The 15,317-nt window shown below is 41.8% G+C and overlaps 1 protein-coding gene across 2 annotated transcripts in view; it reads left to right on the top strand.

The window, feature by feature from the left end:
* KLHDC4 (kelch domain containing 4) overlaps positions 1 to 15,317 on the top strand; it is a 58,078-nt gene that overhangs the window by 33,724 nt on the left and 9,037 nt on the right. For both annotated transcript variants that reach the window (XM_056525543.1, XM_056525544.1), the window contains exon 9: positions 13,171 to 13,379. In XM_056525543.1, coding sequence (XP_056381518.1) covers positions 13,171 to 13,379 — 209 coding nt within the window. The remainder of the gene's footprint in view (positions 1 to 13,170; positions 13,380 to 15,317) is intronic.

Raw genomic sequence — 15,317 nt, 5'->3', positions numbered from 1 at the left:
ATCTGGAAAAATCATAACTACATGAAGGAAAATTTCTAAGTTCAAAAATGTCCTCTTCTGACCCCTATAACTTTTAGATTTTTCCACATACAGGGCGGTATGAGGGCTAATTTTTTGCACCGTGATCTGAAATTTTTATCGGTACAATTTTCGTTTTGATCGGACTTTTTGATCACTTTTTATAAATTTTTTTATGGTATAAAAAGTGACCAAAAATAAGCTTTTTTGGACTTTGGAATATTTTTTACGCGTATTGACGCCATTGACCGTGCGGTTTAATTAACTATATATTTTTATAGTTCGGACATTTATGCACGCGACGATACCATATAGGTTTATTTTTATTTACACTGTTTTATTTTTTAGGGGGGTGATTCAAACTTTAGGGAAAGGGTTAAATTATCTTTATTAACACTTTTTTTTTTACTTTTTTTTTTTTTTTGCAATGTTATAGCTCCCATAGGGGCTTATAACATTAGATACACTCCGTTTGAGCCTCTGGGTCAGGTTTCCCTTCGCTTCCTTTCCTGGAATGGGGCCTTCCTTGTCGCGGTCACGTCCCTTCGCTGTGTGTCGGAGTTGGCTGCCCTCTCCTACCATTCCCCTTTTTCTAGTGCTTCACCAAGAGAAGGTAGTTCTTTAGCCGGTGCCCTCTTTTCAGCCCAAGGTCGTGACTTTCTTCCACTTGAACGAGGAGATTGTGTTGCCTCCCCTCTGCTCGTCCCGTTCTCATCCGCGGGAGCGCCGGCTTCACAGGCTGGACTTGGTTTGTGCGGTCTGGACCTGTTTGTCAGTCACTTCCTCCTTCAGGCAGAGTGACTCTCTTTTTGTGCTTCCCGAGGCGCGGCACAAGGGTCTCCTGGCTTCCAAGGCAACTATCTCCCTAGTGATCCGGTCCGCCATTTCGAAGGCGTACCGTTGCAAAGGTCAGGTACCCCCTTTCGAGTTACTGCTCACTCCACACATGCGGTTAGTGTCCCCTGGGTGGTCAGCCACAGGGCTTCGGCTCTTCAGGTTTGCAAGGTGGCTACTTGGTTGACTCTGAATACTTTTGCCAAGTTTTACTGTGTTCATACCTTTAGCATCCTCCGACGCAGGTTTGGGCCGCAGGGTTTTGCAAGCGGCAGTTCAGTCGTCCACCTGAGTTCCTTTCTGGCTGGGATGTTGGTCTTTCCCTCCCCAGGGACTTCTTTAGGACAACCCATGGTTCCTTTGTCCCTGGCGTTTCTTGTGTTCCAGTGTTCATAGTACCGTTTTGGTGTGTAGACTATACCAAGGGCTACGTACACATGTACATAGGTCATTATATGATGTATGGTATATTCTCCACAAACTTTATATGGCTGCCTGTGGCGATCCTGCATAAATTTACTTGCTGATGGACTACTTCAGGTATAGTAAAGTTATTAGTTATCTGTTCATTTAATTAATGGTAAATCTTATAGATTTTTCCAACACATTCCGGATATGCTTATACAATATCCGATGGATCTGATTAATATATATATATATATATATATATATATATATATATATACCAGCAATAAGTCCAGCAGCACTCACGGGATCAAGTAGAAACACAGCAGTGTTTATTAAACCATGTATAATGCAACGTTTCAGTGATATCCACCACCTTTTTCAAGCATGGTATACAAATGTGCAAAACAGACCTTTATATGGTATCATATTAAGTTAATTACAAAACTCCAATCAATATAATCAAATAAAATTCACACAGTAAAAAAGACATAAACAATACAAAATTCATAATATAGAAAGTGCAAGTGATGACAGTGTGTTAAGAAACAACAATGGTCACCGTATATACAATAGATCATCGTTGTTATTAAAAATACAAAGTGTAGTTAATAAAGACGCAGCTGAAGCTACGTCTTCCAGTGATTAAAAACAACAGCATTGTCATGGGGACAGACTGAAACGTTGCATTATATATGGTTTAATAAACACTGCTGTGTTTCTACTTGATCCCGTGAGTGCTGCTGGACTTATTGCTGGTATCTATGGATGTGGTCTGCGACTGGGACCACGTTTTTTGCCTATTGCACCCGGATTACTGTCTCAAGATCTTTAGTGGTTGTGCTGTCCTCCGCCATTTGGAGATATATATATATATATATATATATATAAATTTTTATTTTTTAAAGAAGTGTATCTAAACTGAGTGATCATTTCTAAAGAATTTGTATGATTCTGTTCTATTTATTTCTGTATTCTTCTTTTGGCCGTGTTTGTTATCTATTGGCCAATTCTGTTTTGTGAAAAAAAATTCTTGAAAAATTCAATAAAAAATTTATTTGAACCTAATGAAGCGCTCGAGAAAAGTAGATTTTTATACTTCCTGTAAAATCTCTTTCTCTGAACTTCTGTTGGGGGACACAGCCAGCCAGTTTACGCCACTGTTGTGCGGGGTTTTTTTGTGTGGTCGGTCCCCTTGTTTTTGTTAGGACTGTTCCTTTTCCTGGTCCGTTCTTCTTCTGCTTTGGAACTAAACTGAGTTACTCAGAGCCAGGGGCTGGTATAGCAGCATATACCCATGGTTCCTGTGTCCCCCAATAGAAGCTCCGAGAAAGAGATTTTACAGTAAGTATAAAAATCTACTTTTTTGCCGTGGGTTCCACTTGTGAACATAGTCTTAGTGTTACAATTAATGTAACTACTTATATCATACTGTACACCTGAAACCCTAGACATACAGTATAGTTGGATTCTTCTAACATACATTTGCATGTTGTGCATGTTTTGTGTCCGCATCTGTGGTTGCCTTTATGATTCAACTATTTACACTGTCACTGCCAAAGAGACTGAGCAAAATTAGGAGATCTTCGGGATACCACTTGTACAGTTAAACAACCTGGTAATCTCGATCTTGAAGCAAAGTAGGTACATTTTTAAGTACAGTACTTTGAATATCATTAAATTGATTTCTGTAAGTAGTTTTCAGCTGCACTGTTATGTTCTCCTTTTTTCTTCTTTTTGGTTTAACTTTTAGAATATCTTTCCTGTGCAAAGATAGAGCTTTTAGGTGGTCATTCTTTTATAATGCAGCACTGTGTTTTTCTGTTCCGCACCTATTGTACAGTTTAGTGGATTCCATCTGATGGTTTCTTTCCCACAGTTAGGATGTCATTTGTCATTCCCCATAGGGTAGTATTTCCCAAACAGGGAGCCTCTGTCTGGGCATGCTGGGATTTGCAGTTTTGCAACAGATGAAGTCTCCCTGTTTGAGAAACACTGCCATAGGAGATATTTTTTTTTAGAAAATGTTTCAGGTGGTATTACCTTTTAGTAAAAATACTTTTAGCAAAAAGAAAAGTGGTAACCTTATTATCGTGATGACCCAATCTAAAATCTAGGAACTGTATGTAAACTACCCTGTAGCTGCCTGTAATATGTAGACCTAGATCATTGTTATTGATAGATGTAATGGAGCTCCGTTATTCCTGCTCTGCTTGCTTCCAGCAGGTTGTCTGTATAGCACCCAAGCTATATTTCATCAGATAGAAGAAAGCATTTTCTATAGTAAAAATGTATTTTAATTCCCAAAAGGACATAAAAATAGCAAAAGAGGGGTAAATTCCCACTCACCATTCTAGCACCCTTCCCTGAACTTAGTAGTTCAGAGCTAACATCTTAAACTGTTCAGTTCTTCATTGTGCGTACTATAGTGAGGAAGATACCATGACATGCACTGTATCCCCAAATTCCAGAGCTTTGTCACATATATTAACAATGAACTAGGTCTATAGTTTAGACAGCTACAGGAGAGATAAGATACATTCCTAGATATTAAGTTGCATCATCACAATAATAAATAAGGTTACTCCTTTTTCACACAAGATGCCACTTTATGCGACTCCAAACATTTTCAAAAAAATATCCTCTAAGTAATGGCACAGCTTACGCTGTAGAAACAAAATCCAAATAGATCTTAAAGGGGTACTCCAGTGGAAAACTTTTTTTTTTTTTTTTTTTAAATCAACTGATGCCAGAAAGTTAAAATTGATTTGTAAATTACTTCTATTAAAAAGAGGTGTCAGCAGAGAGCACTGTGGTCAGACAGAAAAGAAATCCAAAAAGAAAATAATTTTCTCTGTAGTATACAGCCTCTAATAAGTACTGGAAGGATTAAGATTTTTTAATAGAAGTAATTTACAAATCTGTTTCACTTTCTGTCACCAGATCATTTCCACCAGACCATTTCCACCGGAGTACCGCTTTTAACAGCACTGGCTGTTTAAAAATCCACTTTTTCTTCTTTTAAAATCTGTGCAAAAGTGTGGCGCAAGACAGGCATGACACAGGCAAAATCCTCCTCTTCTGATGGGCCTTAGTCATGAATTCAAGGGGATGTACCGTAACTACCTTCGTTTACATAGACTGACATAATTGTCTCACCTGAGATGAGGTGTGAAAAAATCAGTGACTTTAAAAAAACACATTGCTAAAAACCATTAGTAGCTCATGACTAAAACTCTAGTCTGTAGTTTATCCCTTTGGGATAAGAGGTGTCCATCATTAATATACAAAATCCCTCTCTAATGAGCATGAGCTTGAGCAAAATGTTTTGATACATTAGATGGATTTCTAGCATCTATATGGGTTTCACCATAGATAAGTTTGCGCAATCTATCTTTCATGCGTCTAGTGGTGCAGCCCACATGGCTTAGTTTACGGATATTGCAGAACACGTAGTAGATAATCCAAGTGGTTTTGCAATACATATAGAATTATATTTTACTACTACTAGAATCCACCAATCCTGATATTTATTTAATTTAATTTAATGTTCAAATCCACAGCAACCATATCTGTTGCCACCAAATTTAGAACTTCCTTTTGCATTTAACCAGATTGTCCAGGTTAAAAAATATTATGGAAAATGGGCACTTTCAGATGAAAAAACCTTTAATATGTTCATGAAAATGAAATACTTTTTTTTCTAATATGCTTCATTTAAAAAGAAAATGGCCTCTAAAAAATCCCACCACTAGGGGTCCCCCAGCAGCGTTTGTCCAAGAGATGACTCATGGACAAGGCTGCATGAAACCGCCCCCCTCCTCCTCCCTCCATAAAATAATGTATTGTATGGGAATAGATGTGAGTGGCACGGGCAGAGATGTGTGGAGTGGCGCACACACTGCTGGGAGCTCTGCAACTGCCAACATCAGCTGTTTACCCCCAGTGCACTCCGAGCTTCACTTACGGCATCATTGATGCTTGGAGCGCACTGGGGGAAAACAGCTGATGGCGGCTTTTGTGGAGGTCCTGGCAGTGTGCACCGTTCCTCTCATCTTCCGCCGTCCATCTCAAATATTCCACCTCCCGGCTCACATTTTCCTCTGCCCACATCTCCACTAACATAACCATAACTACAACTCCCAGAATGCCCTGACAGTGAGGACATTCTGGGGTTGTAGTTTTGCAACAGCTGGGGGAGTCATAGGTTGGGGATAGCTGTATCCTTACAAAGCAGTCTCCAACCTGTGCTTCCTAGCAATAGCAAAGCTACAACCCCAGCATGTCCTCACTGTCGGGGCATGCTGGGAGCTGTAGTTTTGCTAATGCTAGGGGAGATGTGAGTGGGCAGATGATGACAGCGGAGGCATGCACAGTGCAACCACACCTCCTCCCTTTGAGAGGATTTGAAGCTTGTGCGTTACAGAAAACGTGTTAAATAAAATGATATGTACATGATCAGGATTATGGAGTAACATTTTCTGATAGGTACGCTTTAAGGAATGCATCGCTGTAGTTCATTGGGAACACTAAATGAGGAATCACATCGCGTACCTTTTAGGATGAAATATCTGAATATAGATCTTTGAAATTGAAAAACCAAATGTTCTATCCAGAACATGCTAAATGGTAAAGCACTTGACTCTTTTCAGGAACTTGTCTATCAGGAATTATTACAGCTTCATTGTGAAACAAAAAGGAAAGTGGTCTGAACGGAGACGTAATGATCTATTCGTGAGATCTGCTTATAAAGGTGGGGCAGTAGTCCTCCTGGACAAGGAATTGTATGTGCAATTGAATGAAAAAATGTTGCAAGATAGAACTACTTACAAACCTTTACATAAGGATCCCACTCCTAATTTGGTGAGAAAGCTCTTGGAGGACGGGTTGGTATTGGCAGTGTTAACACAAAAGAATTAGAATTTCACTCCTATTTTTTCACTCCTTATTGAAGATTCATAAGGGCCAATTCCCTTCACTGTTAAGACCTATTGTGACAGGGATTGGCTCTTTTAAACGACCGTGTGAGTGGGTAGATCAATTTTTAAAACCTCTCAATTTCTACAAATATAAAAGCACTCTATACTTGTATCCTCATCATCTCGCACTGACTGCCATTAAATTCCATCTCAACAAATATGTAGAGTACAGTATTGACTTAAAACTGTAGATTTTGTTTGTGATTGAGTTCTTGCTCACCCATAATTTTTTGTATTTAATCCATATTTTATCTACAATTTGTCCGAACATATGAGGGCAAATTCCGATGTAGCGACTATACCCATATTCCTGTATTATCTAAACAGTAACCCCTGTTAATTAAAATTCACATATGAACATCACTCTACTGAAATCACATATTTGGATTTAAAATTGCAATTTATAGACAATAAGATAGTTTCATCAACATTCTTAAAAACCTACTGCAGGTAACAAAGTATGACACGCTAATTTGTGTCACCCAAAACACATAATTAAAAATTTACCGTATGGTGAGTTAAAGGGGTACTCCGGTGCTTAGACATCTTATCCCCTATCCAAAGGATAGAGGATAAGATGCCTGATCGTCGGAGTCCCTCCGCTGGGGACCCCCGTCATCTTGCACACGGCACCCTGTTTGTAATCAGTCCCCGGAGCGTGTTTGCTCCGGGACTGATTACCGGCGACCCCAGGGCAGGTGGCGTGTGACGTCACGCCCCCGTGTGACGTCACGCTCCGCCCCTCAATGCAAGCCTACGGGAGGGGGTGTATGACATCATACGGGGGCGGGGATGTGACGTCACGCCGCCCGCCCTGTGGTTGCCGGTAATTAGTCCCGGAGCGAACACACTCCAGGGACTGATTACAAACGGGGTGCCGCGTGCAAGATGGGAGGGACTCCCGCGATCAGGCATCTTATCCCCTATCCTTTGGATAGGGGATAAGATGTCTAAGCACCGGAGTACCCCTTTAATTTGCAGTAAACAGTATTGTTCTACATTTATATACACATTTATTATCCATCTCCATTGATCCAAGCAGCAGCCAATAGAGCTAACAGTTTGGAGAGAAAAAATCTTTTGAGTGAAAAACTGTAGTATTTGTAACCACTTACAGTACACAGTGGAATAAAATAAAAAAAAAATATTGTAGCCAAATATGTCCCTATATTTATGCTAGATAATATTCTCAAAAATATAGTGAATAAAGTTTTTCTACGAAACGTCCTCCAAATGTAGTCTATTTTGGCTCCGTCTTATGTACAAGAAAAAATGCAGTAAACCTACCTGGTTAAATGCAAAAGGAAGTTATAAATGTAGTGGTAAACAGGTGTGGTTGCTGTGCATTTGTAAATCAAACCAAAGAAATATCAGGATTAGTGGATTTAAGTTGTAGTAAAATACAATCTTATACTATTTGTAATAGCACTTGGATTATCTATGTGTTCTGCAATATCTGTAAACTAAGCCATGTGGGCTGCACCACTAGACACATGAAAGATAGATTGCGCAAAGTCGCAAACATGCTAGAAATCCATCTAATGTATCAAAAAATTTTGCTCAAGCATGTGGGAGATATGAATGCACTCTATAACTGGTATAGAGTTTAGCGTCACTGGTTCTGCCCAAGAACACTTGGTCACAAGTTGACTAAGGCCCGTCAGGGCGGAAATGCGTCAGAAAACTATGATTTCACTTGTTATGCCTGTCTTGTGCCACACTTTTGTACATGGATTTTAAAAGAAGAAAAATTAAAGTGGAGTTTTAAACTGCCATTGCTGTGAAGTTCTATTTGCATTCTGTTGGAGAGGTGAGCAGTATATGGATTTTTTTTGGCTTATAGATTACCTTGTAACTGTATCAGATGGTATCCACTAAACGGTACTGTACAATAGGGTACGGAACAGAAAATACCCTTCTATGTTATTAAATAATGCCCAACTAAAAGCATTATATTTGCATAGGAAAAAGATTCTAAAAAGATGAAAAAAGAAATAAAATGATAACTTAACAGTGCAGTTTCTAAGTGTGCAGAAATCAGATTAATAATATTCACCAGCTTTTACTTAAAAATTGACCTATTTTGCTTCAAGATAGAGATCAACAGGTTGTTTAACTGATGAAGTTTTGTTAAATACTGCATATAACCTGTTTATAAAGTGCTTTTTTTGTGTACACTCTTTGTTCTGTATTTCTATACTGTTAATTTCTATTTGCAATACATTATTACATTTATGTGTATGGATCTGATTTGAATTATTCATCTGTTTGGTACATCCCTTCATTACTCCTTTGCAGCGTATCAGCTGCATGCCTTGCTTGACAAAGACTCTTGTAGCTAAAACGTGGCATCATGTAACAAAGGGCTTTACTACAAATTATTGTTATTGCTTTACTGTTTTTCCTTTTATGAGCTAGGATGAACAGCGTTAAGGTCTTGAGCATAGAACTGTGAATATAAAGATAATTAACCCTTTGATTCTCACTGGTGACAATGCTGCAACTGTTTCTGTGATCTATAGTGGTGCTGGATTGGCTATTACAATATGTAAAACTCATATGTTTTGGCAGCACAGCCACATCTATATTCACAGGCTGAAGCTTTAAGATGTAAAATTATAATTAAATTCTCCTGTCTCTGATTATTAGGCCTTCGCCCCCTATAAGTGTTATATCACAAGTGGGCTGGCACTGCCTTCACCGAACCCACACAGCAGCCTTCAGCTGGTAAACAGTTTGATGCCAGGCTTTCTAACTAGTAATTACAAACTCCATCAGGGTGGCTGCAACATGCTGTGACTTGGGAGACAATAAGTAAGGAGGGTACTTGGGGGGGGTTGCGGATGTGTAGCCAGGGGGTTGTATCAATGTGTAGAGACGTGTGTTTTAGAAACCTGTCCATGTGTAGCTTCCATAATGCAAATTATACAGGTCCAATGGCAAATAAATGACCAGCAGAATGGGCATTATTCTCAAAGTGGTAAAGAAAATATAATGTTTATTTAGATAAGATAGAATATTGTATGTGCACCCAATACTTAAAAGGTCTTATGTACATAAAACTTTATTGCTGGTGAGTGAATGTTCTGCCTCTGTCTAGTGGACTTTGTTTCAATTCTTCACCAATTCCAATATTGGCTATCGGTGAATGGGAACATTCTTGTTGTCATTCACAGGCTTAAAACATATTCTGGTTAGCCTAGATTCACAGCTCTATTTCTACCGTGGAGGCATGGATATGTATGAAAACTGTCAAAATGGCAAGCCAATGTATCTGTGATCGGACAGACGCTGGGCCAAATAGTTTTTATTGGTCTTGATGTAGTCGACTAGTGACTACATTTGGGTATTTTTCCAATCCTATAAAAGTTTTGTCTCGGACTGCAAAGCATGGTTTGCAGTAGGGATCGACCGATTATCGGTATGGCCGATATTATCGGCCGATAATCACTATTTTGGGCATTATCGGTATCAGCAATTACCTTGCCGATAATGCCCCGCCCCCCGCATTGCGACCGACCCGTACACCCCCCGCGCCGCACCGCGTAGCACCCCCCACCGTAGTGCTGGGCGGTATACCGGTATGAACCGGATACCGTTTTTTTTTTTCTCACACGGTATGGATTTTTGCCCATACCGCTATACCGGTCTGGCCCCTCCCCCACCCTCCGAGTCAATAAAAAAAAAATTAAACTTTCCCATAATGGGGGTGGTCCGGGCCATCCATCCTTCCTGTAGTGTCCGGCGGCATTCCGGGTGGAGGGTGAACCGGTCCGGGCTGTCCTTCTTCTCTGGGGGTGCTCTTCTCCACTCCGGGCATGCTCTGGCCTAGTACACTGCATAGACGCCGCTACGCCGTGACGTGAGGTGCGTCGCTGCGCATGGGCGTCACTGTGCAGCAGCGTCTATGCTGCGTTACTAGGCCGGAGCCTGCCCGGAGTGGAGAAGAGTACCCCCGGATAAGAAGGACAGCCCGGACCGGTTCACCCTCCACCCGGAATGCCGCCGGACACTACAGGAAGGATGGATGGCCCGGACCACCCTGACAGGTAGGAGAAGAGAAGCGGGTGGTGGCGGCGGCCTATGGCACCGCAAAACCCACTGCAGTGCATTGATTTAAAGCGCCCGCTTTAAATCAATGATCTGCAGCGGTGTCGCGGGGGGATAAATAGCCGATAACTTATACCGGAATATCGGTATAAGTTATCGGCTATCGGCCCTAACCTCCAGCGATTATCGGTATCGGCCCTAAAAAAAAAACGATATCGGTCGATCCCTAGTTTGCAGCACTTTTCAGTCCTAGCCAAAACTTGTATATGCTCAAAATGACTCAAACATAGTTGCTAGCTGACCATGTTCAGGCCATTGAAATCCATGGGACATGTGCTTGTCTGTTTCCAGATGTATCTTTTGACTCTGAGGCACAAATCATGATGTGAACTTAGCCTTACACAGCTATTGATCTGTTACAGTTATATCCATCCTACACTGATACATTTTACCTGCACTGATCTATTTTCACAAACTATTAGGACAAAGATTTGCGCTGTTGGTATGTTTAGCTTACTGAGGATTGTCCACACTAGATACAATTGCAACTAACCTTCAGTTTTATTGCCGTGTGGGACTAGTACAGGTTCTTCTAAAAAAAAAAATTGCATATTGTGCTAAAGTTCATTATTTTCCATAATGTAATGATAAAAATTAACCTTTTCATATATTTTAGATATATTTAGATTTAGATTGCACACCAACTGAAATATTTCAGGTCTTTTATTGTTTTAATACTGATAATTTTGGCATACAGCTCATGAAAACCCAATATTCCTATTTCAAAAAATTTGCATATTTCATCCAACCAATAAAAGAAAAGTGTTTTTAATACAAAAAAAGTCAACCTTCAAATAATTATGTTCAGTTATGCACTCAATACTTGGTCGGCAATCCTTTTGCAGAAATGACTGCTTCAATGCGGCGTGGCATGGAGGCAATAAGCCTGTGGCACTGCTGAGGTGTTATGGAGGCCCAGGATGCTTCAATAGCGGCCTTAACCTCATCCAGAGTGTTGGGTCTTGCGTCTCTCAATTTTCTCTTCACAATATCCCACAGATTCTCTATGGGGTTCAGGTCAGGAGAGTTGGCAGGTCAATTGAGCACAATAATACCATGGTCCGTAAACCATTTACCAGTGGTTTTGGCACTGTGAGCAGGTGCCAGGTCGTGCTGAAAAATGAAATCTTCATCTCCATAAAGCTCTTCAGCAGATGGAAGCATGAAGTGCTCAAAAATCTCCTGATAGCTAGCTGCATTGACCCTGCCCTTGATAAAACACAGTGGACCAACACCAGCAGCTGACATGGCACCCCAGACCATCACTGACTGTGGGTACTTGACACTGGACTTCAGGCATTTTGGCATTTCCTTCTCCCCAGTCTTCCTCCAGACTCTGGCACCTTGATTTCCGAATGACATGCAAAATTTGCTTACATCAGAAAAAAGTACTTTGGACCACTGAGCAACAGTCCAGTGCTGCTTCTCTGTAGCCCAGGTCAGGCGCTTCTGACGCTGTTTCTGGTTCAAAAGTGGCTTGACCTGGGGAATGCGGCACCTGTAGCACATTTCCTGCACACGCCGGTGCACAGTGGCTCTGGATGTTTCTACTCCAGACTGCTTCCGTAGGTCCACCAAGGTCTGAAATCGGTCCTTCTCCACAATCTTCCTCAGGGTCCGGTCACCTCTTCTCGTTGTGTAGCGTTTTCTGCCACATTTTTTCCTTCCCACAGACTTCCCATTGAGGTGCCTTGATACAGCACTTTGGGAACAGCCTATTTGTTCAGAAATTTCTTTCTGTGTCTTACCCTCTTGCTTGAGGGTGTCAATGATGGCCTTCTGGACAGCAGTTAGGTCGGCAGTCTTACCCATGATTGTGGTTTTGAGTAATGAACCAGGCTGGGAGTTTTTAAAAGCCTCAGGAATCTTTTGCAGGTGTTTAGAGTTAATTAGTTGATTCAGATGATTAGGTTAATAGCTCGTTTAGAGAACCTTTTCATGGTATGCTAATTTTTTGAGATAGGAATTTTGGGTTTTCATGAGCTGTATGCCAAAATCATCAGTATTAAAACAATAAAAGACCTGAAATATTTCAGTTGCTGTGCAATGAATCTAAAATATATGAAAGTTTAATTTTTATCATTACATTATGGAAAATAATGAACTTTAGCACAATATACAAATTTTTTGGGAAGAACCTGTATAACTGTTAGTAGAAGTGATACAGGGGGCAATGGATCAGACTGACTTTTACTTTTAAAATTCGTTTTAGCTACTTTTAGATACGTTTGGTGATAATCAATATAGCTGCCATTTTAAGTTCTGCAGGAAATATCACTTTGCTAATTTGCTTTTGTGATGCTTGATTTTAAAGCAAATCTGCCTTCTGGAGTCTGGGAAATAAGTTGACACATTGGGGCTCATTTACTAAGAGTGTAGGGATTTTACTAGTGTGAAATGTTGTTGTAGGATTCCTCTGTATTTACTATGGGGATCACAAATTTACAAGTCGGGAATTTTCCCCGACAGACCACGCCCCTTTTGTGACAGACCACGCCCCCTTTCTGGCTTTTCACAAGGCAATGTCGGGTTAGTTCGATTTTCCTGGTGCACACTGTCACACAGTGTCTGACACTGTGCACCAGACGCTTTGCACCAAAATAACGACAAAATCTAGTGGGTTTTAGCTTAGTAAATGAGGGCCATTGTCATCCAGCTTTTCCAGAAATTGGCATAACTAGCTGGCAAGCAGAAAGCAACGGAAAGGTAACTGGCTAACCATTAGGAAATAAGTCTCTGATCTGAAGAACTACAAATAACATAATTTTGAACATCTTTGATGTATCTGGTCTTATTGGATGCGTTGTTGAATTCCTCCTTTCAGAGAAATGGACGTGGAGTCGGCTGAACCCTTCTGGCGTGAAGCCCACCCCCAGGACTGGCTTTTCCATGGTTGTTGGATCCAACAATCGCAGCGTTCTTTTTGGAGGAGTCTATGATGAAGAGGAAGAAGAGACCATTGAAGGAGATTTCTATAACGACCTTTACTTTCATGATCAGGGGAAGAATCGATGGTTCTCTGCCCAGATTAAAGTAAATATACAAGCTCTTTGGAATTCTCATGTATTGCATTTGGGGAAATACAGTTTTTCCCTACATAATCTCCGGATTCTGTAGTACCAGACTTTGGTCTGTACAGACACTGCAAGCAGGGGGCAGTATTGAGATGGGAAGTCTTGCAGCTTGAGCTATCAGGTTATGTTATGTTACCATTGTGCCATTCACTATCCTATTGATCAATGCTAAAAAAAAAAAAAAAAAAAAGATACATTTTACATACATACCGTATATGCCGGCGTATAAGACGACTGGGTGTATAAGACGACCCCCAACTTTTACAGTTAAAATGTAGAGTTTGGGATATACTTGCCGTATAAGACTACCCCTCCTACCGCGATGTACAGAACCTTGTAGTTCCCCCCACATTAGATAGGCAGCATGTTCCCCCACATTAGTAGGCAGCATGTTCCCTCACATTAGGTTGGCAGTATAGTTCCCCCACATTAGGTAGGCAGCATGTTCCCCCACATTAGGTTACAGTTCCCTCACATTAGGTTACAGTTCCCCCACATTAGGTTGCCAGTTCCCCCACATTAGATTGCCAGCTCCCCAACATTAGGTCGGGAGTTCCCCCACATTAGTAGGCAGCTCCCCCACATTAGTAGCAGTTCCCCCCACAATAGTAAGCAGTTCCCCCCATAATAGTAGGCAGCTCCCCCCATAATAGTAGGCAGCTCCCCCCATAATAGTAGGCAGCTCCCCCCATAATAGTAGGCAGCTCCCCCCATTATAGTAGGCAGCTCCCCCCATTATAGTAGGCAGCTCCCCCCCATTATAGTAGGCAGCTCCCCCCATAATAGTAGGCAGCTCCCCCCCATAATAGTAGGCAGCTCCCCCCCATAATAGTAGGCAGCTCCCCCCCATAATAGTAGGCAGCTCCCCCCATAATAGTAGGCAGCTCCCCCCATAATAGTAGGCAGCTTCCCCCCATAATAGTAGGCAGCTTCCCCCCATAATAGTAGGCAGCTCCCCCCATTATAGTATGCAGCTCCCCCCACATTAGGTTGCCAGTTCCCCAACATTAGATTGCCAGCTCCCCAACATTAGGTCGGGAGTTCCCCAACATTAGTAGGCAGCTCCCCCACATTAGTAGCAGTTCCCCCCACAATAGTAAGCAGTTCCCCCACATTAGTAGGCAGCTCCCCCCATAATAGTAGGCAGCTCCCCCCATAATAGTAGGCAGCTCCCCCCCCCCCATAATAGTAGGCAGCTCCCCCCATAATAGTAGGCAGCTCCCCCCATTATAGTAGGCAGCTCCCCCCACATTAGGTTGTCAGTTGGTTCCCTTTAAAACCTTACAGACACCGTATTTTTTAAGGATCCTAAAGGGGTACATTGGCGCAAAACATCTTATCCTCTATCAAAAGGATAGGGGATAAGATGTTAGATCGTGGGGATCTCTCCTGCAGCACCCCCGTTTTTCAGCTGCACAGAAGGAGGATCGCTCTGTGGCTGACAGGCGGTGCAGGGGATGGAGTATCGTGATGTCATGGCCCCGCCCCTCGTGACGTCATGCCCCACCCCCTCAATGCAAGTCTAAGGGAGGGGGCCTGTTGGCCGCCATGCCACCTCCCATAGACTTGCATTGAGGGAGCGGGGAGTGACGTCACAAGGGGGCAGAGCCGTGACGTCGCAATACTCAATCTCCTGCACTGCCCGTCATCAGCCACAAAGCATGCAGCTAAAAAATGGGGGTGTTGCAGGAGAGATCGCGGGGGGTCCCCAGTGGCGGGATCCTTTTCAATCTAACATCTTATTCCCTATCCTTTTGATAGGGGATAAGATGTTTAGCGCTGGAGTACCCCTTTAAAAATGAGAGAGAAAATGGACACCGCTTTGGTAGGCCACGTGGCATAATACAGCACTTACTTACAAATGTTACAGTAGTTGAACACACTTTTGCTATAGTGC

Source organism: Hyla sarda, chromosome 6, assembly GCF_029499605.1.
Source record: "Hyla sarda isolate aHylSar1 chromosome 6, aHylSar1.hap1, whole genome shotgun sequence".
NCBI classification, from domain to species: Eukaryota; Metazoa; Chordata; class Amphibia; order Anura; family Hylidae; genus Hyla; species Hyla sarda.
Note: the sequence above shows the minus strand (reverse complement) of the source record. Positions and strands in the feature narration are given on the sequence as shown.